The 15,376-nt window shown below is 33.8% G+C and overlaps 2 protein-coding genes across 2 annotated transcripts in view; one reads left to right on the forward strand and one right to left on the reverse strand.

The window, feature by feature from the left end:
- The window catches only part of LOC123665861 (bromodomain-containing protein 8), an 89,925-nt gene that overhangs the window by 45,074 nt on the left and 29,475 nt on the right, over nucleotides 1-15,376 (forward strand). The gene's annotated exons all lie outside the window — the stretch shown is intronic.
- On the reverse strand, nucleotides 5,355-7,952 carry LOC123666284. Its single transcript, XM_045600447.1, has 2 exons — nucleotides 7,773-7,952; nucleotides 5,355-7,209 (listed from the first exon to the last, which is right to left on the reverse strand). The coding sequence occupies exons 1-2, from the start codon at nucleotides 7,865-7,867 to the stop codon at nucleotides 6,480-6,482; spliced, it is 825 nt and encodes a 274-aa protein (XP_045456403.1). The 5' UTR covers nucleotides 7,868-7,952; the 3' UTR covers nucleotides 5,355-6,479.

The raw sequence follows: 15,376 nt of genomic DNA on the forward strand, positions 1-15,376 counted from the left end.
CTGAAATACCTCAACTTAAACTACGATTTTAATTTAATTAAAAATACTTTGCTATTCGTTGGACTAAAAACAAAAGATAATCAACAATCATCAACAACAAAAGATACCTATTCTATTAAGTTCTTTTTCTGAACTTACATACCTCAACTTAAATTACGATTTTTGAAAATAATATTAAATAAATTAAATTGATCTAACTCTAAATTTTAACCAAGATCTTAATAGAAAATTCCAATACAAAAATTATGGTTAATCTTATCTACGTACTTATACTAATTATTACTATAAGTGCGATTTAAAAATTAACCTTACAATAAAATGTAATTTATATTTTAAAACAACTATCATACAATTACTTATCGTAACTTACTTATAATTACTGATACGTTGTCGCGCTGAAAAGCACTGTTTTATTAAGTATTGTTATTTTCCTCGCTAGAGAGCTCCGATAATAAACGCGTCCGATCGCTGCTAAATTCAAAATGCTATAGGGGGAATCGCGGCCTCCGACGCGCTATTTATAGGCACGTTGCCGCCACCGCCCTCCGGCCGGTACCGCCGCAAACGCTACGTCCCGCAATTTTTAAATCTGTGATATCTTCGAAAATATTCATTTAAATCATATGCTGTAAAGGGCCATATAAATCTATATTCAATCAACAATGTATTTAAGGTATTTAATTGGATAAGGATTAATGCTGTATTGGTTAAAATCGCTTCGAAAATTAGCCATTATTTGTCTTAAAAGGTAAATGACAAAAAAAATGTTATTGTGGGATATCCATAAGAGATAGGTATATACCATCGCGGAGTTTTCTGTAGACCTTTTCAATGTGTACAATACTTAGTACATTATTTTGATAAATCTCGTAGGGTTCAGCCTGCGTTTGCAATTTAAGCGAAAAAAAAAAATAATTATTTACGACATAACATTAGAAAACTCAAAAATAACAGTATTTCTCCACTATTTAATGGATGTTATTATACATATAAACCTTCCTCTTGAATCAATCTATCTATTAAAAAGAACCGCATCAAAATCCGTTCCGTAGTTTTAAAGATTTAAGCATACAAACATGTGCAGGGACAGAGAAAGCGACTTTGTTTTATACTATGTAGTGATGTTATAAACGAATTTATGTTAAGATAAAGATAATAATAATATGAATAATCGCTTCATAATGAGAATAACTATTTGAAAATTTTATAAGTTAGTAACCTACTAAAGCAAGTGCCAACCATTTACATAATAATGTACTAAAAACTTACCAGGTATGTGTAATGAAGGAATTGATTCTTTGCACATCCGATTATTTCCAGCTCTGTTCTTATCAGTGAAATGAATATCACAAATTCTCTTATCTTTATAATATTCATAGTCGGAAGTTTGATTTCAGTTTACCCCCAACAAGAGACACACAAAATTGAAATATCTCAGGAAACTTAATAAGATTAGGGAATCTATGCATTGAAACATCTGCAAGTAAGAAAGTTAAGATAATATTAGTTTATTTGCAAATCAAATAATGCTTAATATTATTGGCGAAAACAGCTAAATAGTACAAAATTAGCTTAGTCTTTGCTTTCCTCTCATGAATATATTTTAAAAGGCAAAAGTCTATATTAATCCACACATTTTGACTAAGGCGTAGAGTTTGTGAAGTTAGAGCTTGTAGAGTTAGGGCGTGTAGAGTTAGAAGCTTGGCTCTACATGAGATCTGATAACTTTTTGACAGTGCGAGCCATATGATCTCGTCTTGGCAACATTTTACATGAAAATGTTTTTGGTGGGATTTCACTTCTTTTTGTAAGTTGCTTATGACAATATTTTGTTATTTTGTTCATTTTTTCTTTCTTTTTTTGGGGTGTATTTCTTGCACATCAGAGGTGCCTTTTTTCATAGCCCACTCTCTATCTTTGCCTTTTTTCTTTGTTGATTTACTGTTTATAATAAGCGATAAATCAGGGCGATACTTGGCTCTTAGGCGATTATATTCGACTATAGTTAACTGTTGTGCTTTAATACTACTAAAGTCAATATTTATAAGGTGAACGCCTTGCAAATTACTCTAGAGAGTGCTACATAAGCCTGCCCACAAGAGAACGTGGATGACCCAATATCAATGAGAGCATTATTCAAACTTAGCCCTTGACTTTTATGTTTGATGATAGCATACGCGACACAGATTGGAAACTGTTCACGGTGAACGAATGCTCTATTGATAATTTCAAATTTCGATTTAACAGGTGCTAGTTCGTGTCTAAGACCGCTATTAAAAATTATTGCAACTCTTCTTGCTTTATTCTTGTCGTTCGAATCCCATTCTACTTTGTCAACATTGCCTATAGCACCATTGACAAGACCCAAAGAAACGTCTACATTTAGAAAACTACCTTGCACTAAATAACCCTTCTGAATAAATTCTAAACGAATACTGGATTAAATGCAACTTTCTTCCTACTACATCTTAGTAAGTATTCCGAAAATTTTGCATTCAACAAGACAATCGACAAGACAATCGACGCGCTCGCTACCTCACGGTACACCTCCGGATGGGAAGCCCAGTATCGTGCAACTGCCTCTCGGTTAACCTCCGGATGAGAGGCCACAAAATAAAAAAAATCTTGAAATGAAAGAAATTTGCAAAATGTAAGGAAACTTAATAGTTTTATTCAATGTAATTATATATAAAGAACATTAATAACATTAAATTGGCCGCAAACGACGAATACGGACAATACTCTCAATAAAAGTAATATGTGTATAATAAAACCGAACAAACACGAAACGTAAGAAAACTGCAAAGTGGACGAAAACTTAATAGTTTATACATATAATTATATAAGAAGAACGTTAAATAACACGTAATCCACAGCAATAAATATATCAGAAAATTACTTTGCTATCTTGAAAAAAACCACTATAAGAGAACTTAATAACTATGTCAAACGAAGAAATACAAATATGGAAAAAAACAACCTGGTTTATCTCCTCCAGTACACATACTCTATATTCATCATCATCATTACAGCCTATACAGTCCACTGCTGGACAAAGGCCTCCACAAGTTTACGCCAAAAATAACGTGATTTAAGTTGATATAATATTTCGTCTAATTTGTTAAGCAAGTAATTTATTTGAATTTCATATACCGAATATATGTCGCTTGGTAATTGATTTTGATAATTGTTTAAATGATTTTGTAGACTGTGTTTTATCTTCTATGTCGTCGAGTTTTATGTATTGTAAGAATGTGTGGTAATGTGTCATTATTTTCATCGGCCCAAGTTTGTAGGGAAGTATTCCATGTCCATCATCAAGACTCTCGAATTTGATTTCCTGAAGATTTGATTTGATTTGATTTCCTAGTATTGTGAGCACCAGGATTCCGTAACAAATTCGCTGCTTTAGAGATTCGCTTTAATCGCGACTTTGCTATAGGGCCACTTCTTTTTAGTGTAAATATGTATAGGTAAATCGGCAAGGACAGTGTCTTGTGTATATCTTGGGGCTGTTTTTTGTCTGTCAGCTAATGGGTTCCTTACAAAGACCTGCTGATCGGGTGCATATTCTATTTCAAGTTCGCATGTCCTATTTCTATTCTCGATAAGGGTCGTTCGGTTACTAAGGGATGATTGGTTAACGATGTCATATACTTTTTTCATCTGTTCTTTATGTGTCTGTAAGTATTGTTGTAACGTTTGTTGAGTAAGGTCAATGTCAAGACAGTCTCTTGGGTCAAAAAGTCCGTTTAATAAATCAAAGGGTCTACATCTTGTGAAACTATGTATAGAACTATTGTAGGCTATTAAAGCATAAGGCATAAGATTTACAATAGGTTCGTCTTTATGTTGTAATTTTAAAAGTCGTAGATGTTCAAGTAGAGTCAAATGAAATTTTTCAATATTTCCGTTGCCATTAGGAGAATGAGCTAAGGTTTTGTGGTGGTTAATTTTGTGAAGTCTAGTAAATTCGTTAAATAATTGGTTGGCAAATTCTGTTCCGTTGTCAGTAATAATAGTCATAGGGACGCCGTGGTGGGTACAACATTGTAAAAGGGCTTGTAATACACTAACAGCTGTTCCGTCACGTAAGTAATAAGTTTGTCCGTATTTGGTAAAAACGTCTATGAAGGTCACATATTTGATACTCTGTATTGTCAGTACGTCTATGTGAACAACTTCAAATGGTTTCGTCGCTGGAGGAACAAGGTTAATTTGAGGTCTGACCGGATTTCGATCGTACTTAGCTTGTCCGCATATAGTACATTCTGTGATAAATTTAGTTATTAAAACCTTCAGTTTTAGGCCAAAAGTAAATTCGCGATAACGATAAATAGGTTTCATTGATTCCGCGGTGATTTGTCTTACCCTCATGATAATGACGAATAATTTCCTGCTGTCTAGGGTATTCTTTAACGTTCTCTATTTCAGTTTTTACTAAGACTAAATGCATTGAAGATGATTTAAACTTAATTTGTAAGATTGGAATTACAGTATACATATCTGAAATAGGATTAACAAAAATACCTGTCTTAATTTCAGAACCAATGTAATCCCTTACGGCGTTAATTAAACTTTCCTCCAAATTGGTTTTGCTTAACTGGATGTTAATTCGAGTGTGTTTTTCGAAAGGTTTTGATACTGCAGGTTTTCTTTTTATACCGTCAACTATAGTAAATATTACCCGTCTATAAAATTTATTAAGAGGTTCATCAGTAATCGGTATTTCTAAAATAGCGTTTTCGTGACTACTGTGTGCCGTTAATGTAGAAGAGTTAAATTGATGAGATGCTGTTATTGTTGAAGAGTTTGATTTTTCAGGAATAAATATCGTAGAAGAATTCGATGCCCTATGTAAGGTATACGATGGATTGCCTAATAGTGAATTTATTTCATCGATTTCTTCTATTAATGATTTTGTTTCTTATGCATGTATTTCTATTCTAGAGAGAGCGTCCGCGTTAGTGTTACACTTACCTTTTTTGTATATTACTGTATAGTCATATGTGTCGATAGATATCAAACTTTCCCAAGTCACGTTTGAACATTTTTTGGGTAATGATGTTATTTTCTAGTTGGAAGTTTTAGCTAGTAAGAAGGTGAGATTATTATTTTGTGCTAGCCTGGCAACAAATAAAAAGAAAAATCAATTCATAATGTAAATATACATTTTCGATGATTTTTATTAGGACTTAGGTGCATATGATATCACACTTATGGACTTGGTCAATATTGAAAAATAGGGCACTGGACTTGGGATAGTTTGAAATATTATAATAGGACTTAGGCAAGTTTAATATGACTTAATGATTAGGGTACGGACTCAGGAAATTAAAATGCATTGATAAAATAAAAATATTTTTATTCTTAAAAATATGAATTTATATATTTATCGTTTTTTGCTTGTTATATTATTATTATATGAGATCAGAATCACAGTTTTGCCTTACATACTATTACTATTGTATTGATATCAAAGCAAGGACAGTAAATTAAACAAAATCAAATATCTCCTCATAAATACAGTCATCCTGTTCACCGTCCGAAGTTTCAGCATCATGGCCTGGTAGAGCTAGAACCTTTTTAAAATAATGTAACTCTGGAATTTCTGACCACTGCTCACCGAAGTGTTTTTTTAATAGTTTATTAACATCGTCAAGTTTTTCTTGTTTGATGGTGACACTATGATTTATTCTATCAGGTAATATTTGTGATATTTTTTTACCTCTTTTTGTAATGGGTAAAAGTTGACTTATGCCATTTCTGTATGATACTTCACCACCTACCAGAATTTTTCGCGTCACCTTTTCAATAATTATGCGCTTGCATTTACTTATTTGGAAGTGTAGATGCTGTGTATTTTTAAGCACATTCTTACATGCTTCTTTCCAATCAAATACAGGCACTTGATCAACGACATGATAGATGGTAGCATTAGATGACATCAAATCAATATAGTCATTTGGATTTAAAACGTTTTCTAGACGCCGAATTTTTTTTTTTTCGGTAATGGCAAAAACTCTGTCAGGTGGAATAAAGCTATGGCCCGTTACTGGGAAAATTATTTAAACCTTGGATATATCATTTTGCGTCTCATATAGCCATTTTGAAACCATCTCAATTAAAGTGGAGTTTTTGTTTTGGCCACCACAGCCATCGGCCACAAGCCTGACAATTTTTTTCCTTTCATATTTAAACTGTTTAAGCAGTGATAGACGCAGGATGCTATTTTATTGGAGCCTTTTGGTGCCTTGTCCTCAGTCCAAACATAAGAAAAAACATTTTCACGTGTTAAATTTGTGTTTGAATTTCCCACAACAATTGTAAAATTATAAAAGTATAGCTGCCTTGAATAATACGTGGATTGGTCCGGTACCCTGGGCATAGGCAGATTTTTTTGACAATCAAATTAAAGGATAAGTATATCCGGATCTTCATCTTTCAAAAGCTGAAAAAAAAAACATTATGCTCTCATCTTATGAATTCTGTATTGTGCTCGTATGTTTCCTTTTCAATGCCGATTTGACATCTTTTATTTTTCCTAAAAGCTGGAGGCAATCGGAGCAAACATCCTGTCGTGGTGTTCCAAATCCTATGTTAAAAGGTGTATTGAACACCTTTCTGAAATAAGATTTAGTTACCGAGAATCCGGGCGTGACTTGATCCTCATACATTTTATACATTTTAGTAATATTAAGACTTGGATCTAAATAAATTCTACGTTTTATCTTGCCCCTACAGTAATGAGAATCCAAAGGTTTAAATTTCATAATAAATTTCTGGACCGATTCCAATTTTGATCGAAATGCAAACTCTTTTCGGTCACCACCTCTTCTCTCTGATGCACTAGTCCCATTTTCTGCGAATCTTTTAGTGACACCTTTTATTCTCCCTTGTTTTATATCTAAAACACCACAAAAAGCTTGAAGGCAAACTGGAAAAAGCTCCTTAGACTTGTGGTTAGGAATAAAAAAATGATTGGAAAACGATTTTGGGGTCCTGGTATTTGTTTTTGATCGTTTTCGTTGTACTGGCTTTATATGCGTATATTTCAGAATAAAATTATCTTGATCAATTTTTTTGTGACTACTATAAAACTTCTTATGGAAGTAGAAAATTGTATTGGAATTTAAATATTCACATTTGTATTTGCTTTTTTTTGTATGCTTACATGTGGGCTTTTTAGGTAAAGATTTCGCAAAGTACCTGTAAGAAAAAAAAATCTAACACAAGAAAGTCGGAATATGTAGCCCGTTTAAAATTCCACTACATTTTTTGATGACTGAACTATGCATAAAGTAGGTACCTAATATCTCCTTATTTTACAATGCCGATTAAAAAGTTTAAATTTGAGTAATACGCTACCCCAGTATTAAATTTAATATCAGTATGTAAGTATACGTGAAAGCAATAGCAATAGCAAGCTAAGAAAAAATATAAATATAATAAATACGAAAATCACTTTATTTATCTATCTGTCTGTTACTCTTTTACGACTAAACCAATAAACCGATTTACACAAAATTGTACACAGATAGCAAAAAAATATCCCTAAAACCGTCCCGGAACCCTAACGTCAGGCACGGTTTTTAAATTATTTTTTATTTCTGCCTCGTTACTAATACATTTATAGGTAATATCTTCCAAATTAAAAAACGCTGTTTAAGTTGGAACGATAAAAACAGTCCGGCCCTGTTCGACGTCATACGTCGCTGTCCGGAGGTACGGTCTTGTTATAAAAAAAATCTTATATTATGAATCAAACTTACCGATTTTGTTCATTTTTCTTTATGATATCACTTACACTGTTCCTCTGCTTCTTTTTTGCTAAGTCTGGAGGAACAACTTTTATTAAATTTTCCATAATTACAATAAATACAAGGAGCACGGTTAGTTCAAGCACGTCGAATAAATAAGAATGGCGGCCATGACAGACTAAAGACGACTTGTGATTGGCTGTAATGGACTTGGGCTTGTATGATTTGGTATTCGTGTGTGACTTGGGTGATATTGAAAAAATTTATCAATTTTCGCCCTTAATTGCTTTAGGAAGTCGAGGGTTTAGACTGGATTGATCTAAAACGAAAAGAATCGTATTTTTCTGCTGAATCGAAAAAATAAATAAAACCTCAAATGGCCGGTACTGGACTTGGGCGAGTTTGATATCTATCGATACATATTCGCTTAATCGTAAACGCCATCGTGTAAGCCGTGAGTTCGGTTCCTTTAAATTCATCATCCACTGCAATGATCCGTGATTATCTTAAACTTTCTATCAAATAAGTAAGGCCTAAAGTATTTTGTAGCCCAGACTATGGCTAATAACTCCTTTTCTATGGTACTGTAATTTTGTTCACTGTCGTTAAGAGTCCTAGAAGCATAACAAATCGGTCTATCGGTTCCTATAGGGCCTTGTGATAAAATAGCGCCTATGGCCACGTTAGATGTATCGGTCGTTAGGTTAAATTCTTTATTAAAATCAGGGTATTGAAGTATTGGGTCGTTCGTTAAAACTGTTTTACATTTTTCAAAGCTTGATATATATTCGTCATTTAAAATAATTTTCCTACCTTTCTCTAGACATTGTGTAAGCGGTTTAGTTAGTTTTGGAAAGTGCGGAATAAATTTACGATAATATCCAACTAGGCCTAGGAATTGTTTTATTTCTTATGGTGTTTTCGGTATGGGGTATTTTTCTATTGCAGCTATTTTTTCAGGGTTAGCTTTAACTCCGTCCGCGCTTATAATATGACCTAGAAAAGCTGTTTCATGTTTTAAAAATTCCGACTTATCCATTTGGATTTTAAACGTTGTGAAATATTGACATTCCTAATTTTACATCATTAATGTTGGGGATCGGATATTTGTCGTCTATTGTTTTTTCATTTAATTTGCGAAAATCGACTACTATTCGCCATTTTCTTTTACCGGATGCATCAACCTTTTTTGGTACAACCCAAATAGGTGAGCTCCAAGCCGAATTAGAGGGCCTTATTATTCCCTGATCGAGCATTTTACCTATTTGTTCCTGTACTTCCTGTCTATGAACATATGGGTATCTATAGCTTTTCGTGTGAATGGGGACTTCATCGGTGGTTTTAATTGAGTGCTTTATTTTATTCGTAAAAGTAAGTGGCTCGCCTTCTAGATAAAATACGTCTGCGTACTGGGTACATAATAGTTCTAAGTTTTTACGTTTCTCAACGTTAAGATGCTCCGTACGAAGTCGCGTTAGAACATCTTTTACACGTTGTGATTGTTTAGTGCAAGTGAAATTGATATTGTTGATTTCAGCAGTGACGGTTTGTCCATTGAAAATATTACATCGTTCCTACTGGGGTTTTTAACTTCTACAATGCCTTTGCTATTCTTAACTGACGTAAGGCATTCACTAATTATGCAATTTGAAATTTTCTGTTCTTTTATATATGCTTCACCATCGTGCATATTAATAGGAATTTTTAATAACTGTGATTGACGTGCTGGGATTGTGTCTTCGTATAAATTTTGATTACGGGAATCATGTACGTATATGGGGTTTGAAGTAGTTTTGGTAATTAAGGTTTTATTTTTATAATCTATTACAGCTTCCCATTTGTCTAATAAGTCAGTTCCTATGAGTCCATCGAAAAAGTCATGAAATTTATATTTCATGACTCATTCATCATCATCATTGATGATGACATTGAAATTCGGTCGGTCTTTTAAACTTTTTTCTTTTATTTTACTTTTCGAAACTATTACTTGTTTATCCACAATCCTTTTATTAATTAAATGTTCTAAGTCCCGAATACTACTAAATAAATCCTCAGCATCTTTCAATTTATTTCTATCAATTTCATCTGCTATAAAGTTAGGTAGCCCAGTTACAATTAATGATTTAATTGTAACTAATCAAAGTAGGTATATCAATTAATTTGTTTATCTCTAACAAAAGCCTCTCTTTCTTTAGAGCATATTCTAGTAATGAACCCTGTCTATATTTAAATAAAATAGCATACCTTATTGGTGACCAGCCTTTGTTCACATACGTTTCACAATTTTTTTTTTCCAAATACCCCATTCTGAGTTTATTGTGTATTTTATAAGCATAGAGTTATACCAATCCTGACAAGAATCCTCCAAAAATAACCGAAACACTTGTATCTTTTGAATATCTTCATTTATACCTATACGAATACATTCAGATTCAAAAATATTCATCCACTGCGTTACACTTGATGTTTTTTTTTTGTGAATTTTTATATTACGAACTTCTCAGATAAATTTTTCGAACTAGACTGTTTAGATTCCTTTTTCAATTCAGCGAAATTTTCCAGGATTTTTGTAAGAGTTTCTGTTGACGTGTCATTCGTAAAAACCAGTTGTGTTTTTGTTGTAATCTCCTCTAGTAAATATCCCTTGAACTGCATATTTCGTCTTCATCCATATAAGTATCCCGTAGTTCTGGTGTTAATGAAATCCATACTTGTCTTTTTTCATGTCTTTTTTGTAGCGTAGCTTTAACTTTTTGAAAGGTTTGAGTTTTCATTAACTCGTTATGTTGTTTTACAGGCTGTAATTGTTCCGGAAATAAGAATATATTTTTATCGGCGTTCATAATAGAGGTTAAGCAGATTACATTTGTTTTCGGGTCTTCATTCGATTTTACAACGAATTCAAATTTCAACCTTTCCATTGTTGACAACAGCTACAATTAATGTTGTTTTGTAATATGTTGTTTCTTGAAGCAAAAAACTAATATTCGTTGCTCTGTAAAGAGAATTTTATTTTTTATAGAACATAACAAATTATTTTTTTAAACAGCTTGATTCTACATTCTTATGTATAAATCATAATAAATTACCTGTAAAGAGAAACAACATTAAAAGCTATTGCTTCGGATACTGTTTCTTTCACAATTGCTATTATTTAATTTTAATAAAGTTTAACTTTTAACGTTTTAAGCCAGAGAATTTTTATTGTAGGTTCTAGAATTAATTTAGTGCAACGTGTTGCCATTATAGATAAACTTTGAAAAATTTCAAATATAATGCGCGGGTAATTTAAATTAAATGAAGAGTGCAACAGCTTCATTTACATATATATAATGTTATATTATTCGAGTCATTAAATTCATTAAAGTTTGGTATGGTTATTGAATAATTATTCCTAGTTTTGGCATGAACATTACATACTTCGAATGGATCATAATTTAAAGGAAAATCATATAGATATTTCTCTACAACTGCCGGACTTAAAAAAGATTGGTTGGCTCCCGTATCAATTAATAATTTTAATGGTGGCGATAATATTTGAATATATGGAAGGTGACGTTGTGTATGTAAATTTATTTCTATTTTAAGGTGTCGGATTGGGAGATTTTTTGAAAATCCTGTTCACTATCGTCAGGTGTAGTCTCGTTATTGGCTTCTATTCGTGCAGTAGTGGGATTATCGCTATAATTATGGGGATAAGTCTCATAGTCATAGGGGTATTCCGCGTATTCGTCACTGTTATAATGAGGTTCAAAGTCTGTATAATAATCGTATGAGTCGTAATCGTCTTCGCAGTTATTAAAGTTTACTTCTCGTGATTTAAAATAATTTCTTGGGAAAGGGTTACCGTATTTTTGCCAATTGTGTCCTATGAGTGTATGTTGTGTCGGTGGCAGTGGGCGAGGCACGAAGTGACTCACGCCGCTCATAGGTCTAGGAAATTCGTTGCCCTGATTAGGCCTCTGAGTAAAACTATTTCGAGGCGGTATCCTAAACATGTGACTGTTAGGGTTGTAGTTTGGAGGTGGTGCACCGAACATTGTGTGTGTATGTATGGGTTTTTCTAGGGTGTTGGTGTTCATTGTTAAATTTAAAAGGATGTGTTTTAGGTCTAGGTGGAAATGTGCTTGGTGTGAATGTGTGGTGAGTAGCGTTGGGTATAGCGGTTATGCTTTTGTTGGATTTTGAAACCTCGTAACGGCTGTGCATGTACATAGTGTTAAGTTCTTCCTGTACGTACTCAAGAGCTTTTTCTATTGTTGATGGTCGCATACAACGAATGCGGGACCCTAATGGTTCTTTAAGACCACGAACATAGGCCTGCATAGTTACTTTTTTATACAAATCGCGCTTTGCTTCGATATTGGTGGATAGTGTCTCATGGAGTGTAACGTAAGTCATTAACGTGCTAAACAAATTTTGACAATGATCATAAAATTCTTGAGGGCTTCTATTGCCCTGTGTGGCTAAGGAGAGATCATTGTATAGGGTGGTTTTATCCCTTTGGTCGGAAAAGTTATTAATTAAAAGTGTTTTAATACCTAGCCAACTGTCGGGTATTCCGTTTGAATTAATTTTGCTTGCCGCTGTGCCTATTATTTTATTTAAAATTCCGTTTAGGAGGCATATGTTAGGAAATTCACTACCTGGTGAATCGCTAAGATATTGGATCGCTAAATGGTCACAAATTTGGATAAATCGAGTTAAAATATTTGGATTACCGTCGAACTCCGGGACAAGGCGGAGGGCCTTAAATATGATTTCCGGATGGTGAGACAAATTAACTAAATTAATTAAATTATAACGACTACAATCTAAATTTGAATTATTAATTTCTTCCGAATTAATATTTCTTATTATATCTATACCTAACCGACGGGCCTGCCTAGATTGAGGCTCTCGGATCCTAGATGTTTTAGGATGGAAAATTTTGGTAGCTTATGGATAGGCTTAGGTCTAGAAAGGAGCAACACGAGAACAATTCTTATGTACTCACATAAACTGCATTATCTGGTCTCTTCTCAATTGAATCGATTGTTGGATTCCACTCCCGGCTGCCACAGGTCCGTAGATTCTGGATTCTCGAACGGTGCTTGATAGTCACCCAGGCGGCGCGCGACGTGATGATAATTATCGAGTTATTAATTTAATCCGATCGCGAACCGGCCCGCTTAAATCCTACTGACTGCGCCAATTACGTTTGCAGCAGTCAGGAGATCGAAAAAAAAAACCGAATAATTTATAATTATTTATTAATACTAAATTAATACAATTATTATTAAGACTAACGACTACTTTATTCGAAGTGGGAATAAAAAGTGATCGAAATAATTATACAATTAATAAAGTTAAAAACTAGAACAATGGGGGCATTGAAGGCCTTTACTCACAGCGCCCGATCCGTGCCGACGATACGTTCCTTCAGAACGGATCGTTGGATCGGATCGCAAGAGTCTTTACACTGACTGCGATACCGGCGACAACCCGTTCTGCGATACATAAAACTATCTATTCCAGTTTAAGATTGTGTTTGAAACGGTCGCGCACACCCAACTTCAACACATAAATAGGGTTTACGAGGACATTAATATGAGTACAGATGACGGATTCAGTTCTGATGAAGAAAGAAAAGAAGAAGAAGTAATTTTATTAGCTTTATTGTTGAATCGAAAAAGAAAAATTTGGGTCCATAACATTAATAAAAAAAGAAATGTATTTGGCGAATTTCATCACTTGTTTGACGATTTGGAAGATCGTTTTTATACCTACTTTCGAATGAGTGTTCGAATATTCCTATATTTTGAAGAATTGCACTGCTTGTTAAAGCACAAACTTCGTAACAAGAATACTAACTGGAGGAAAGCAATAGGAACAAGAGAAAGACTTGCAATTTACTTAAGATATTTTTATTGTTATTGATAAATGACTTATGAACAATCAAGTATTTTTAATCATAAAACATAAATGTATGTATGTTATTATAAAAAAAAAACAGTTATAATTGTAAGCTATAACATTTCTTTGAAGTTTAAATTTTTATCTTCTATAAATCTAAAATCCCAGGCTCATCAGCCTCATTATTGTCTGTTCGAAGCAGTGTTCTGTTTAAATATTCAGGTTGAAGCGACGGTAGTGCAGCTGATGCCGAATTTTGGTGTTGAATCTTAACTTGGTGTGTTGCAGAATCCGGTGTCTGAAAGTTTAACAACTCAAAATTTAAATCATTTCGCTCGCTACTTTGTTGAAATATGGAAGAGCTTAAGTCTTCTGGCTGTGGACTTGGTGTGGCTATATAACTTTGCACTGAGGGAGATTCTATACGTATAGTTGAAGAGGCTGATGAGCAACGATAGCTAGGCGTTTCTTGCTGTTCTATTTCACGGATCTCCGCTTCGGCAAATAACTTAGCCATATCAATTTTTAATCGAGCTTGTGTCAGTGGAGTGTATTTTTTAAAAGTTTCTGCGTAGCTTCTGAAAAGCAAGTCAATGGCTGTCTTTGGAACTTTATTTTCATTCCGATCTTTAAGGTAATTTACAACTGTACATGCAAGATCAGCCGGTTTAGGTTTACGTTTGCGATGACCAATATTAGAATTATCTGCCGGTATAATATTTTACTGATCAGACACTTTCATTCGTAACTTCGATGTCCGGGGAAGTAATAGCGATCGAAGCAGAAGCAGTAGGTATTGGTGAAACAACATTTGATGAAGTCGGCCTCAATGCTGTCGCTGTATCTAAAAAGGACATTTGTCTAGCCCATGGCCATTTTTTATATTTTGTTGCAGCTTGTCCCGTGGTTGTTCGTAATGTGCGTTTATATTTTGAATAACAATCCCTTAGACTTCTCCATCTCTTCTTAAGAGCGTCACCTGAAATAAATAAAAAAATATATTATATTTTAAAATTTTAAAACAATAGATAACTTTTTTCAGATATTTGGCTACGGGCGCCTCGTATAGCAGTATAGCATTCTCTTATAGAGTGGGAGTAACTACCGTGGCAACAATAGTAAATGAAACTTGTGAGGTGATTTGGACAGTACTGCAGCCTTTGTATATGCCCACACCCACTGACGAAACTTGGAGGAAAAACGAGCTCGGATATAGACATAATATGAAATATCCTAATTGCGTGGGTACGATCGATGGCAAGCATGTTTATCTTAAATGCCCGCCTAACAGTGGCACTGCATTTTATTGCTATAAGAAAAGGTTCTCCTTAATACTACTTGGTGTTGTCGATCCCAATTACATGTTTACTGTGATTGATGTCAGTGGATATGGAAAAGATAGTGACAACACTATATTTGAAAATTCGGTTTTTTATCGTGAATATATTCTTGGAAAAGAAATCCTACCACCTAAACCACTTCCCGGTTTCAATGATCCTATGCCTCACGTACTTCTAGGGGATGAAGGTTTTGCTTTAGAAAAATATATCATACGGCCATACGATAAACGAAGTGCTATGAGAAATAAGGATATGAAAACCTATAACAGTTACCATAATAGGGCAAGAAGAATATCTGAAAATGCTTTCGGCATTCTCGTACAAAAATGGAGAATATTCCATACACCGATGTGAAATAAATATAGCTTGTTCTTTAGTAAA

Source organism: Melitaea cinxia, chromosome 25, assembly GCF_905220565.1.
Source record: "Melitaea cinxia chromosome 25, ilMelCinx1.1, whole genome shotgun sequence".
NCBI classification, from domain to species: domain Eukaryota; kingdom Metazoa; phylum Arthropoda; class Insecta; order Lepidoptera; family Nymphalidae; genus Melitaea; species Melitaea cinxia.